General features: G+C 31.0%; 2 protein-coding genes across 4 annotated transcripts; one reads left to right on the top strand and one right to left on the bottom strand.

Annotated features, from left to right (window-relative positions):
• The first annotated feature begins 2,499 nt into the window (after positions 1–2,499).
• On the top strand, positions 2,500–7,272 carry LOC112777899 (MLO-like protein 1). The gene is made up of 13 exons (XM_025822281.1): positions 2,500–2,692; positions 2,889–3,151; positions 3,359–3,475; positions 3,566–3,626; positions 3,786–3,880; positions 4,449–4,523; positions 4,654–4,742; positions 4,904–4,953; positions 5,714–5,754; positions 6,345–6,554; positions 6,687–6,754; positions 6,870–6,930; positions 7,090–7,272. Exons 1-13 carry the CDS (start codon positions 2,500–2,502, stop codon positions 7,270–7,272), a joined length of 1,506 nt encoding a protein of 501 aa, XP_025678066.1.
• Positions 7,273–8,015: 743 nt separating this feature from the next.
• On the bottom strand, positions 8,016–11,393 carry LOC112776180 (uric acid degradation bifunctional protein TTL). Of its 3 annotated transcripts, none has more exons than XM_025820224.3 (5): positions 11,022–11,393; positions 10,318–10,375; positions 9,820–9,921; positions 8,962–9,118; positions 8,016–8,692 (listed from the first exon to the last, which is right to left on the bottom strand). In XM_025820224.3, the coding sequence occupies exons 1-5, from the start codon at positions 11,255–11,257 to the stop codon at positions 8,238–8,240; spliced, it is 1,008 nt and encodes a 335-aa protein (XP_025676009.1). In that variant the 5' UTR covers positions 11,258–11,393; the 3' UTR covers positions 8,016–8,237. The 3 variants fall into 3 exon arrangements, with proteins under 3 accessions (XP_025676009.1, XP_025676010.1, XP_025676008.1); XM_025820225.3 differs by having other exon boundaries at positions 8,016–8,656; XM_025820223.3 differs by having other exon boundaries at positions 8,016–8,695; positions 11,022–11,366.
• Positions 11,394–12,340: the final 947 nt, after the last annotated feature.

Genomic DNA, 12,340 nt, shown 5'->3' with positions numbered 1-12,340 from the left:
TATAAGATTAATTAAGAAATTAACAAAACTACAAAAGTAAAAATAAAATAAAATAAATAAAAACGAAAAAATTAAACAAAAAATATTTGAAAGAGTTTAAATAAATAATGGACAAAACGTAAACAAAAAAAGAATTATGAAAAAATTTTATTGATTGTTGATAGATTGAACTGAACATAGAATTATGAAGGTAAAACTAAATATATATAGTGCAATAGTACATTGTCTACGAAAGATAAAAGTAAAGATAAAATAAGATAAGAAGAGAAGATAACATAAAGATAAAATAAGATAATAAATTGAATTTATGTATTCTGTTGGGCTGAATTTGTGGGCCACAAGACTTCTTGTTGTTATGGGCTAAGGTGGAAGAGTAATTTAACACGGCTCCCAAGTTGGTGGATGAAAGATGTCACAACTTGGATAAGTTTCGATGAAATTGTTAAAAAAGACGTGACGCGGAGGAAGATGTGTGTGGCGGAATTTGAGCAACCGGCTAAGAGGAAATGCTATGCTTGAGCAGCGATCTTCAAAAAATGCGTGCTACGGAGCTTGAGCTTCCGGCGGCAAAAAAATATAAAAGGAAATGCTGTACTTGAGCAGCGATGTTCAATATGTATGCGACGGTGCTGCTCATCATGTGCCTTGTTATGTTGGTTCTCTTAATCCTTAAGGAAATTATCTTGTGATTGATGGCGGTATTCAATATTGTGGTCACCTTTCATGGGTGGAATCTTTTCGCTGATTACTGGCTTGGATATAGTTGGTAATAATAGCTTGTCTTAAGAGAAGACCAAGGAGTTTCGAAGTATCTAAGGCATGTTTTCAGTGTTCTGGATGAAGAGATCCGAAAATGATTCTTTTGCAACTCGTTAAGTCAGATTGGACATAATGAAGGAAGTGTGTATAGTGTCGCTGAATGAATCTTCTACTGAGCATTCTTTTACCTCCGGGAGCGGGTGCAAGATTGGAAATTGAGAGTAGAATTGAATTAGATTATAGTTAAAAATTTGGATTAAATTAGATTAAGTTTCTGCACCTTAATTTGGATATGAAAGAGTAGTATCTTTGTTTTGACTTAAGGGTAAAAACCTAAACGAGTCTTAGAGCTTAATTGGTCTTCATTTTTTATGATAGTTGGATGATTTGAATATATTTAATTGGCTCAATTCCATCTAATTTATTTTCCATATGATCCAATTAGTTGACTTGTTGGACTTTGCTACTTAAATTAATGAATTTTAAAATATAATATGTTAAAATTTATTGGGATGTTACATCGGATGGATTAATTCAATTATATTGATATAATTTGTATAACAATATATAATTCTAGAAAATAATTCTCAAGTCAAAACTCTTTAATTACTTTTGAATTTAACTTCTTTAATTATTATTTTAATTTCATGTACACAAACCAAAACCTCATCTTGTTAATGATTAATTGAAATAATATTGAGATAATACTCAATTTGGTCCATCAACTTACACGCGAGTCTCAATTTAGTTCCTTGAGGTTTCAATTGCCTCTATTTAGTCCCCGAAATTTATAAACGTGCCTCATATTAGTCCCTAAAACCATTATTAGTATAAAAATGTTAATAGAGCGCTGTTGTAGACTATCACATGTCACGTTAAAACTTGTAAAATGATACAGTTTTAGTTTTGACATTTAAATAGCTCAAAAACGACATCGTATTACTTATTTTGTTACGTAAAATTTTAATAAACATCATTTAGGATGTTGTTTTTAGGTTATTTGAGTGCCAAAACAAAAACGATATCATTTTACAAAGTTTAGTGTGACATCCGGCTGTCACGACAGTGTTCCGTTAACGGTTATACGTTGAAAATTGTTTCAAGGACTAACATGAGTTATGTTCACAAGATTTGGGGACTAAATAGAAGCAATTGAAACTTTAAGGACTAAATTAAGATTCGCCTGTAAGTTCAAGGACCAAATTGAGTATTATCTCATTAATGTTTCTTCTCATAAATACAACATGGTGCACATAACTCCTGTACTAATTTCAAGATTTCAATACCCAAACGTAGTTTAAGTTTAAAATATCATTTTTGCTTCTTAAAAGCATGCACTTTAATTTGGACAAAAATGGGGCATGCACATTGATACATATATATACTTTGATAACAAATAAATAATTGTAATAACGAACATGTAGCTTTTTATTAATCACCCAAAAATAATAATAAAAATAAATAATACACAAAATAGAAACCCATCCTTGTTTGTGTCATTGAATATCCCTTATATTCCCTTGGTTGCATCGAAAAATATTCAAAATGATCAAAACATGAACTACTTCATTTGCAACAGAGTTGGTAGGTAATAACAACAATCTGCTGGAACGAATCTAATAATCATGATAAAAACATACATGAAAATGAGGAAATTAAACCACTATGTTCCAGGGATCAAATAATAAAATCACATAAATTGTCATAGCTAGGTTGCATGCATAGAAGAAGAGAATAAAAATGAGTATTAGAGGTGTTGATGAGGAACAAGACATAGAATTAGAGTTCACTCCGACGTGGGTGGTTGCCGTTGTCTGCTCCGTCATCGTTGGCGTCTCCTTCGCCGTCGAGCGCTTCCTTCATTATGCCGGAAAGCGTCTTAAGAAGAAGAATCAGACCACACTCTATGAAGCTCTGCTCAAAATCAAAGAAGGTTATTATTATTGTTATTGGATGACATGTCTGTCTATTATTCAACATTTTTTACATTTGAAATCTAATGTAAATTTTAAAATAAACTAAAATAAAGAAAAAGAAAAAATTTGGGCTGTCGTGTAAATAATTCACAGATAGTTTATGTGATTTCATTTAATTTGTTTATTTATTAATTATTATTTTGAAAATTTCAGAGTTGATGGTGTTGGGTTTTATTTCTCTGTTTCTATCGGTATCACAACGTGGGATAACAAAAATGTGTGTCCCAAAAAGTTGGAGTCACCACATGCTTCCATGTAGTCTTAAAGAAAAAGAAGAGTTAGAAGCTGAAACAAATATTACTTCATCACATTTTCAGAATTCTCTTTCTTTCTCTTCCAATAATCTTAGACACCTTCTTGCTCTTGCTCATGCCCAAGTAGCCGCAGAGGCTCAGCTTCAATACTGTGCTCTCAAGGTATTCATCATTATCATAAACACCAAATAAGCATTCTCTCTATGTAACATGATTGCTCAATCTACCAAGTTTATTGTCAATTGAGTTGCAAGAATAGTAGCAAAACTAAATTTCCATGGAAAATATAATACTACTCTTTAGCTAAGAATTTGTCATTATTTTATTCTAGAACTATTCAATTTAAGATTTTATTGTTTAATTTTCCAGAACAAGGTACCTTTATTATCCAACGAAGCAGTGCATCATCTTCATATCTTCATATTTGTCCTAGCTATCGCTCATGTAACGTTTTGTGTTCTCACAGTTGCCATTGGATTATTAAGGGTCAGTATCTAATAATCTAATTAATAAATAAATCCCTTTTATTTATTATATTTACTAATTATTAATGCATAGCTGTGTTTGCATTTATAGATACGTCAGTGGAAGCAATGGGAAGACTCTGTTGCAACTCAAAACAATGAGACACACCGAGGTCAACTAAAACTTTATTTTTATCATGATTTAGCATTTGTAGTTAAAATTTGGTGGTTAAACTCCGTTTTTGTGGTAGGGGACATATATTAAATCGTATTATACAATAATTAAATGAAATTTAATTATGTTTGAGAATAACTAACAAATTATGTTGCAGATTTGGAGTCAACAGTTACTCTTGTTCACCAACATGCGTTTATCAGAGATCATTTTATAGGGATAGGCAAAAATTCGACCCTACTGGGTTGGGTGGTATGTTAAACTCTCCAAGAATTTTGAAACACAGATAAAAATATTGCTTAAAACTTATGATTATTAGATCATGATTGGATCCGTATACCAAAATTGAGTGTTAATTATCTTTATTATTATTAGCTGTTATAAAATTAATTTTTTTTAAAGTTTAAGTAAATAAAAAAATATAAATTATTATATTTTTAACAAGTCTCTCATGCAAGAATTTTTTTTATATTTACATAAAATTTGCATAAATTTTATTTTTTTTATTTGCTTAATACTGAAATTTTCTTTTGGAATTAGTAAAAATCTTTGGAATTACTCAAATTCTGAATATTTTGGTCATAAAAATTTTGATATTATGTCATAAAATTATTTTTTTAAAATTTATTAAATTGATAGAAAATACATAAATAATTATATATATAAGAAAGTATCATTCTGATTGTCTTCACTTAATTAATCTTTAATCTTCTATATGACATCATCTGCTCAACATCATAATCTATGCCCTATATATATTTCACATCTTGTCTTGTTATTGACATTATTCCTTCTAATTATTGATGCATGTTTCTTTCAGAAATCTTTCTTCAAGCAATTTTATGGATCTGTGACAAAATTAGATTATGTGACATTAAGGCTCGGTTTTATTATGGTAAGATTCTAAAGTGCCATATTTAATTATTTACTGATGATAAATACTCCAAGCCTGAATAATAATAATAATAATAATAATAATAATAATAATAATAATAATAATATTTTGTTGCACTTCTTTATTTAAGACCCACTGCAGGCGAAATCCAAAGTTTAATTTTCACAAGTACATGATTCGTGCCGTTGAAGATGATTTCAAGAAAGTTGTTGGTATAAGGTAAATAAAGTGCTTCTCCAAAATAACTTTTTATTAATTAAAACTCACTTGCTCAAATTTTATGGCTTTTTGGTTCTAATTTGCATTGGCTCTTTAATTTACGTAAGACATTAATTACTTGTTAATTCTGCGTAATTGAGATTATATCTTTATGGCTGCAGTTGGTATCTTTGGATCTTTGTGGTCATCTTCATGTTGATTAATATTAACGGTATGTTAGAACACCAGTTATGAGTTATACGTATATAAAAAATAAATTATTTATATAAAATACATATTAAAAACATGTAAAATGACAAATATATGATATTTAATTTAATGGCTTAATTTTTATATACATATAATATTTTTTTACCACACTAAGCATTTTAGTTAGTTCAATGTGGCCAAATTATATATTTATATATTTCTTATTATTCAAACATGTATCATCAAATGCATCGGCTAGTTACTCAGTTATGCATGGTTTATGCTTCTCTCCTTTTGCTAATAAAATTTACAATAATATGAAATATGCCAAACTAGGTTTTTTCAGTAAATTAAAAAAAAAAAAGGACACACATCATAAATTTTCTTTAAAAAATTACAAGGAAATTATGGTGTCTTTTTTTTTAAAAAAAATTGTATAAGTAAGGCCGTCTTTAGTTTCGAGAATCAGATAATACAAGACAACAAGAATAAAATACAAATGATACAAACACAAAATAAGTGTTCTTATATTTTGTTTGGTAATAAAATAGAACAAATTATAAAAATTTAATTTATTTTTATTTTTTTATTTAAAAATTTAAAAAATATTATAATAATAAAAAAATATAATTATAAAAAATAATAAAAATAAAATAAAAAAATAAATTATGTCTTTTTGTTTAGTTAGTGTCTATCTATATATAATAATGTATCCTTTCTCTCATAAGTTTTTGTTTAATTTCGGTAAAAAAAATTTAAAAACCGGGTTTGCAATCTTTCAGGTTGGCATACATATTTCTGGATTGCTTTCATTCCCGTCATAGTAAGTATCTCCATAAATTTCTTTGACTCTCTTTTGATATTTACATGCATATGGACATACATTTATCTTTAGCAAGTTAATTTCTCTATCATAATTTTTTACAAATTTATTTCACTCTATGATATGCACATACACTACGGACACAGGATACGACACAATACGAGATATACAAACATACGAATTCAAAATTTTTATAAGATACGGAACAACATATATATAAAATATAAAATGTTTTTTAGGTAAATTATAATAATATTTTGGTATTTTATTGATATTAAAATATAAATTAATTTTTTAATTATGTTAATATTTTTTTAATTATATAAAATATTTAAAATATTTTTTGTTTTAATAATTAATAATATATATTATTTTTAAATTTAAATACACGTTAAGAATAAGGATGAATATGTTGACACTTAAGTATCCAAAGAAGAATTTTTTATTTTTTATTAAAACACAGTTGTACATAAAAGACACACGAGTCAGACGATAAATATCATGTCTAAAATGTGCTCAACAGCACGGCAAATCAAAAAAGTATTCATACTTCATTAGATTTAACTTTTCTTTTTGTGTGTTGATTTCAGCTTCTACTTGCTGTTGGGACAAAGCTAGAGCATGTGATAATGGAATTAGCAAATGAAGTAGCTGAGAGGCATGTAGCCATTGAAGGCGAATTAGTTGTTCAACCATCAGATCATCATTTCTGGTTCAACCGTCCTCGCATTATTCTCTTCTTGATCCACTTTACCCTTTTCCAAAATGCTTTTGAGATTTCTTATTTCTTCTGGATCTTGGTAAGCTTATTAACTTCTACTATAAAAAACAAACTATAGAGTAAAACAAATTAAAGTTTTATAAAACATTAAATAATGTCTTCATTGTTACACTAAACATTTTATTCATTATTAGCGATTGCATTTTCTCAGGTAACTTATGGCATCCATTCCTGTATAATGGGACCAATTGGTTACATTATCCCACGGCTCATTATTGGGTAACTATGCCACTACAATTTCCTTTTATTATATTTTAATTAATTTGTATGCAATGTTAATTCAATCCTTCTCTTTAATATGTTCTTAAATCTCTTTGTGTTGCTGGGATTGTAGGTTATTTATTCAGTTACTTTGTACTTACAGCACACTACCACTCTATGCAATCGTTACACAGGTAAGTCTCATTTGCAATTATTTTTATACGAAGTTAATAGTTGAAAACGGTTAGATAATTTGACATTTTTTATTAACTGATCGTCTAAGAGTTTTCAACTATCTTCACATAAATACAAATGCATAGAAATTTCACTATATAATTTTTGTGACAATGTAGATGGGAACTCATTTTAAGAAGAACATATTTGAGGAACAATTGGAAAGACCTATTGTTTATTATGGGGGAGAAAAGGCAAAGAATAATGGAGCAAAAGCTGATGAAAGCCATGGTGAGCATGAAAGAAGGGCATCTTCACCTGAGGCCAATACCAATGTCCCCAAAGAAGACAAGTCTAATTGAGTTTCCAGTTGCTTTGTTAAGATCAACACAAATGCAGTGTTTGAAATGGATTAAAAAGTGAAGACCCAAAAAAAATTAACGGGATTAAAAAAATGACTAATCTTCAAATTAGTATTCATTTCTAATAACCGTCAATTTTAAATATCAAAATGACATGTAATTATATTTTTAATAATATCTATCTCTTAATTGTAATAATTAAGTAAACACGTATTACATATATTTGTTTATTTAAAGATTCCTTTATCTATTCATAAAATTTTAAGCATGACCTCTTAATGTGTATATTTTATTTTAAGAGAGGTTTTAAATATAAGTTAATCTTATCTTAAGATGTCATTTTAATTGGATGAGCACAATTCACAGAATCCTCCACGAGCATTTAGTAATTTCTCTGTAAATGAGAACTCAAATAAGAAAACCAAGTAAAAATGTTATACTCAGAACATTTCGTGACTCAATTATTAGCTTGAAAGTACTATCTATATTAATAAGATTCAACAAGCAAAGGCAAACACCAATAAGGCACTCATTTATATTTCTATATTTGGCACTTTTCACATGCTTTTTTTGGGTACACAAAACTTTGCTAATACTTAAAACACTTGAGGTAGACATAGAAATACTTGTATTCTTCCGAAATACACTTGATGCATATTAAAATCATGAGACTCAGATTGTTGGTAATTAAATTATGCTTATCAATAAACTATGAGTAAGCTGAAAAGTTAGAAAATTCAAAATGTTCCAAGATGCTGCTTCATCAGCTACACTTTATGATAAGAAGTGAATGAGTTGTGAATTATTTATGTGAATGATTGATTCCTGAGCCAAATTAATTGTGAATTTGAACTTACACACATTTTTAGTATTTTACATGACTTTTGAGTATTACAGATGTTCCTAAAACACGCATTGACCCACAAATGTAAGCAGCAATTACTGGTCAACCTTCCTATACTTTTCTAGCTTCCACGGTAAGTGCTGAATGAAAACGGGGAAAGCAATAAAGGAACATGAAAATGTTCCCTCTTCTGTGACTCTTGGATCTCAAACACAATGGATACATATGGAAAGAAGCCTCTTGGATTATACTTTCCTGTGTTGAAACTTATCCTGTATATCCCAGGAGTAACATTGTCAACTATGCTCATCAGTTGACCGCTGCGGCCATCTGAGTCCGTCTTCGATGACCCTTGAAACACCCAACCGCCATTGTCTGAGGTGCCAAATTCTGGGCGAGATTGAGCACCTCTCCACACCTCTAAGAGTACATCAATACCAGCAGCTGGACCACCTCGCGAAGTGTCCAACACGTGAGTGGTAATGGGCGGGCGGGTTCTAGCCGGAGCTTGGATTGATTTTCCTACTGGACTCTCCGAAGCTGCAGTCACATGCCCACCAATAATGCTTATACGATCTTCTAGCATTGGGAAAGTTTAAGAATCAAAATAGATCCAGGATTTCAGGAATGCTCAAATTATGAATTTTTTGATGCAAAACATTTGGAAAGACTACACATTGTGGCAACCATTAACACAATTGTAATTTCCCAAGGAAAAGTAAAGTATGAGCTATCCTCCAGCAAACAAAAATACCCAACTAATCCTCAGTCAGGTCGATCAGGGTAGTCAGTTATACAACCCGGATGTATAAAATTTTAACGAAACCATGACAATAAGGAAGTACCTTCTGCCTTTTTGGCAAACATGGTAGAATCTTTATCAGTTGTGGACGGGATGCTTTCTTTACTTGAAAAGAGCTTTGCAAGGCGTAGTTCTGTAATTTTCATTTGCTCCTCAGCTGCAATCTCGAATTCAACAATTGGCCTGTTTGTATAACGTCTCTGCACAACGTGACAACATATTGATTTAAAATTTAATTGCAAAGTGTTATATATCAGCATTTTCCATTTTTTATCACTCAAGTTTTCACTAGAGAAAGGTAAAAAAATATTTCAGGTCCCAATATAGACTACAAATTTAGTTAATGAATTATGCACAGATAATAGACAATGAGTGAAACCTCCAAGAAAGGAAGATTCTGGGTCCTAATGTCTTTCAAAACCTGGTGTTTTCCATTTTTAATCACTCAAGTTCCTTGATTAGTGAAAGGTATAAAATATTCAGACCCCAAAATAGATTAGGAATTTTTAATAATTGACTTCTGCACTGACAAAGTGACGATAGACAATAGAGGAGAGTGAAAGCCTGCAAGAAAGGAAGATTCCAGGTCCTAATGTCTCTCAAAACCTGGTAATATGAGAACCATGTCCAACCAAAAATAACGAGTTATCTACCAGTTATTTCAGATCCAAGAAAGGCACCCATTCTATCTCTTGAAACGGTTGATTTGAAAATAAATTCAGAAGAATCTTAAGCTCAACCTTCTAAAATAATTCATCATTTCCTTTTTTTATCTTCCATCAAGAAAAATAAGTAAATAACTAAACACATAGTCATGGACAGTGGCATTGGATGAACTAAACAATTAATTAAAAATAAAAACATGGATATACAAAACAGAGGATTTCAAATTCCAATGTACCTTCAGTTCAGCAAGTATCTCATCAGTGCTCCTCCCGGATGCACATATGAGAAATACAAACCCAAACTTTTCCCAGTACCGAACATTCCATTCAGATAGTTCCTACAAATTTCAAATTAAACACAGTTTAGAAGGCTAATCTTCATTTATAAACTCTAAAAACAACATTTGAAATCCCTCTCTAGCCTACCCCATCCAAAGCCCAATTTGTTTAATCGACATATGCTCCCTCGACAATAATAACAGCAATACCGAGCCAAGTGATGATGCAACTCCAAAATATGAAACATGCAAAATCAGAAGCCATACATAATAACTTTGTAACAAGTAAGAGAATACACCTCCCCAGAGACAGATTCTTTTACACGATTCAATACTCTTATTCGAAATAATCTAAAGTAACCTGACAGCAGAGATCTATAAGTTCTCTTATATTTCATAGTAGAGCATACAGAAACTAAATTGACTTTTCTTCACAAGAAGCAACAGCAAGCAAACCTGTAAGCTAGAACCAGTAGCAGTTGCAAGAGCAGTTGATTGTTCTCCTTTACTCCACCTACACAATTGTTTGGTGCAAAAATCATTACCATTAACACTTATTGAACTCAATGAAACAAAAACCGGAAGAATCACTCAACTGGCCGAATTAGTTTTATGAAATTATAAGCAACTACACAAACAATCACCAATCAAGAGGGAAAAAAAAATCCTAATTACAAGTATTCCTTTCTAGAGAAATCAGCATCACAGTGTCCTAGTGTCATATGAGAAAAAGTGCTTAAAATAATCACACATATCTTCCTCTTTTTTCCATTTCTCTGTTTTATCAAAATGCAAATGCTATATATTTTCTTATAGAATAGTTTTTTTGCTGAGGCATTACTCGGCATCTTTCATTTGATAGATTTACATTCCTTTGTGCTCATCCTATATATATTTGTAACGATTATGATGAAAAACACTGAACAAGAGAATTCATACACACAGTTTTAGTCTCTTCTTATCTTTTCCGCAATCTCTTCTTAGACCGTCTAAACATGTAGCAGAAATTAAACTCAAACTCTGAAGTAATTCACGGTAAAAAAAATGCGTAATCTTCGTGCATTCGAGTTCAATTTTAAAAGAGTCAACGCCAAAAAAAAACACAATAAAAAGAAAGAAAAAGAAAAGAGTGAAGTGGTGAGAGAGGAAAGAAAGCGAACTGAGCACTGGTTTGAGAGGCATGAGAGGGAGCGTGTTGTTGACCGATCTGAGGGTGAGCAGAGAAAGCTTGAAGCCAACCGTTAACATCAACGGTGTTGAACCAAACGTCTCTGGCAACAGAAATTGCGTGGTCCAGTGATGAGAAGGGAGAGGCGAAAGCCATGTGTTTGGCGAATGTGGTGCTTCCGCAGCATGATAGAAAATCCTTCTCTTCGAAACTCGCCGGCACCGCCATTCGACCTCTCTTCTTCACTCGGTTTTGTGAGATTCTGTTTGAGGATCTGCTGCGACTCAAGAGAGTGAGAGTCAGTCGGGGGAATATCACTAATAAACACAATAAAATCAATCTGCTGTAGAATAAATAAAGAATATATATAAAATAAATAAGCCTAAATAAAAGACTTTAATATTAGTATTTATTAATATAATATTCTCAATATAATAAAAATAGTTTATATATATCTATAACGTAATAGAGAGAGAAGTATTGGCAGTATGTAAGAAGAGTATTATATTAAAAAAGAGAGAAATATTTTATTGCTGTGTGCTATTATTCTTCAGATGCTTCTCTATTTATAGACGAAAGAGGATTTATATTTTCAAATTTTTTTAATGCATTCATCCTTGAGAACATAAGCCGCCTATAATAAATAGCATTCACATACTCATTCTTATCACAACCCTCTTCTTTGGATGGCCATTTAGGATTATACCCCGTTAAAACCTTACTAAAGAAAACCTAATGGAAAAAAACTTTAGTGAAGGAAAAAGAGTACGAAATCTTTTGTAATGGAACTGCCTCATTAAAAACCTTGTTAAGAAAAACCCAATGGGAAAAACCTGACTAAGGAAAAAAGAGTACAGTCTCTCCTTCTTGTCGACATCATTTAATATCTCGAAATCGGCACATCCCAATATGATGTACCAATCTTTCAAAGGAGGATTTTGGGAGTGACTTTGTAAATAAATCTGTCAGATTATCACTTGAGCAGATCTTTGATGTATCCACTTTTAAGTTGAGCAATGCATGCTGTATTATCTTCAAACAGGACAGTTGGAGCTATCTTCTGATCAATCAGTCCACATGATGACAGAATATATTGGATCAAACTTCTGAGCCAAAAACACTCGCGAATTGCTTCATGAATCGCTAGTATTTCAACAAGATTAGAGGAGGTTGTTGCTATCGTCTGTTTCGTGGACCTCCATGATATAACTGTACCACCATATGTGAACAGATATCCTGTTTGAGATCTCCCTTTGTGTGGATCAAATAAGTATCCTGCATCTGTATAGCCAACTAGTTATGGCTTGAATC

Source organism: Arachis hypogaea, chromosome 19 (assembly GCF_003086295.3).
Source record: "Arachis hypogaea cultivar Tifrunner chromosome 19, arahy.Tifrunner.gnm2.J5K5, whole genome shotgun sequence".
Taxonomy (NCBI): Eukaryota; Viridiplantae; Streptophyta; class Magnoliopsida; order Fabales; family Fabaceae; genus Arachis; species Arachis hypogaea.
Note: the sequence above shows the minus strand (reverse complement) of the source record. Positions and strands in the feature narration are given on the sequence as shown.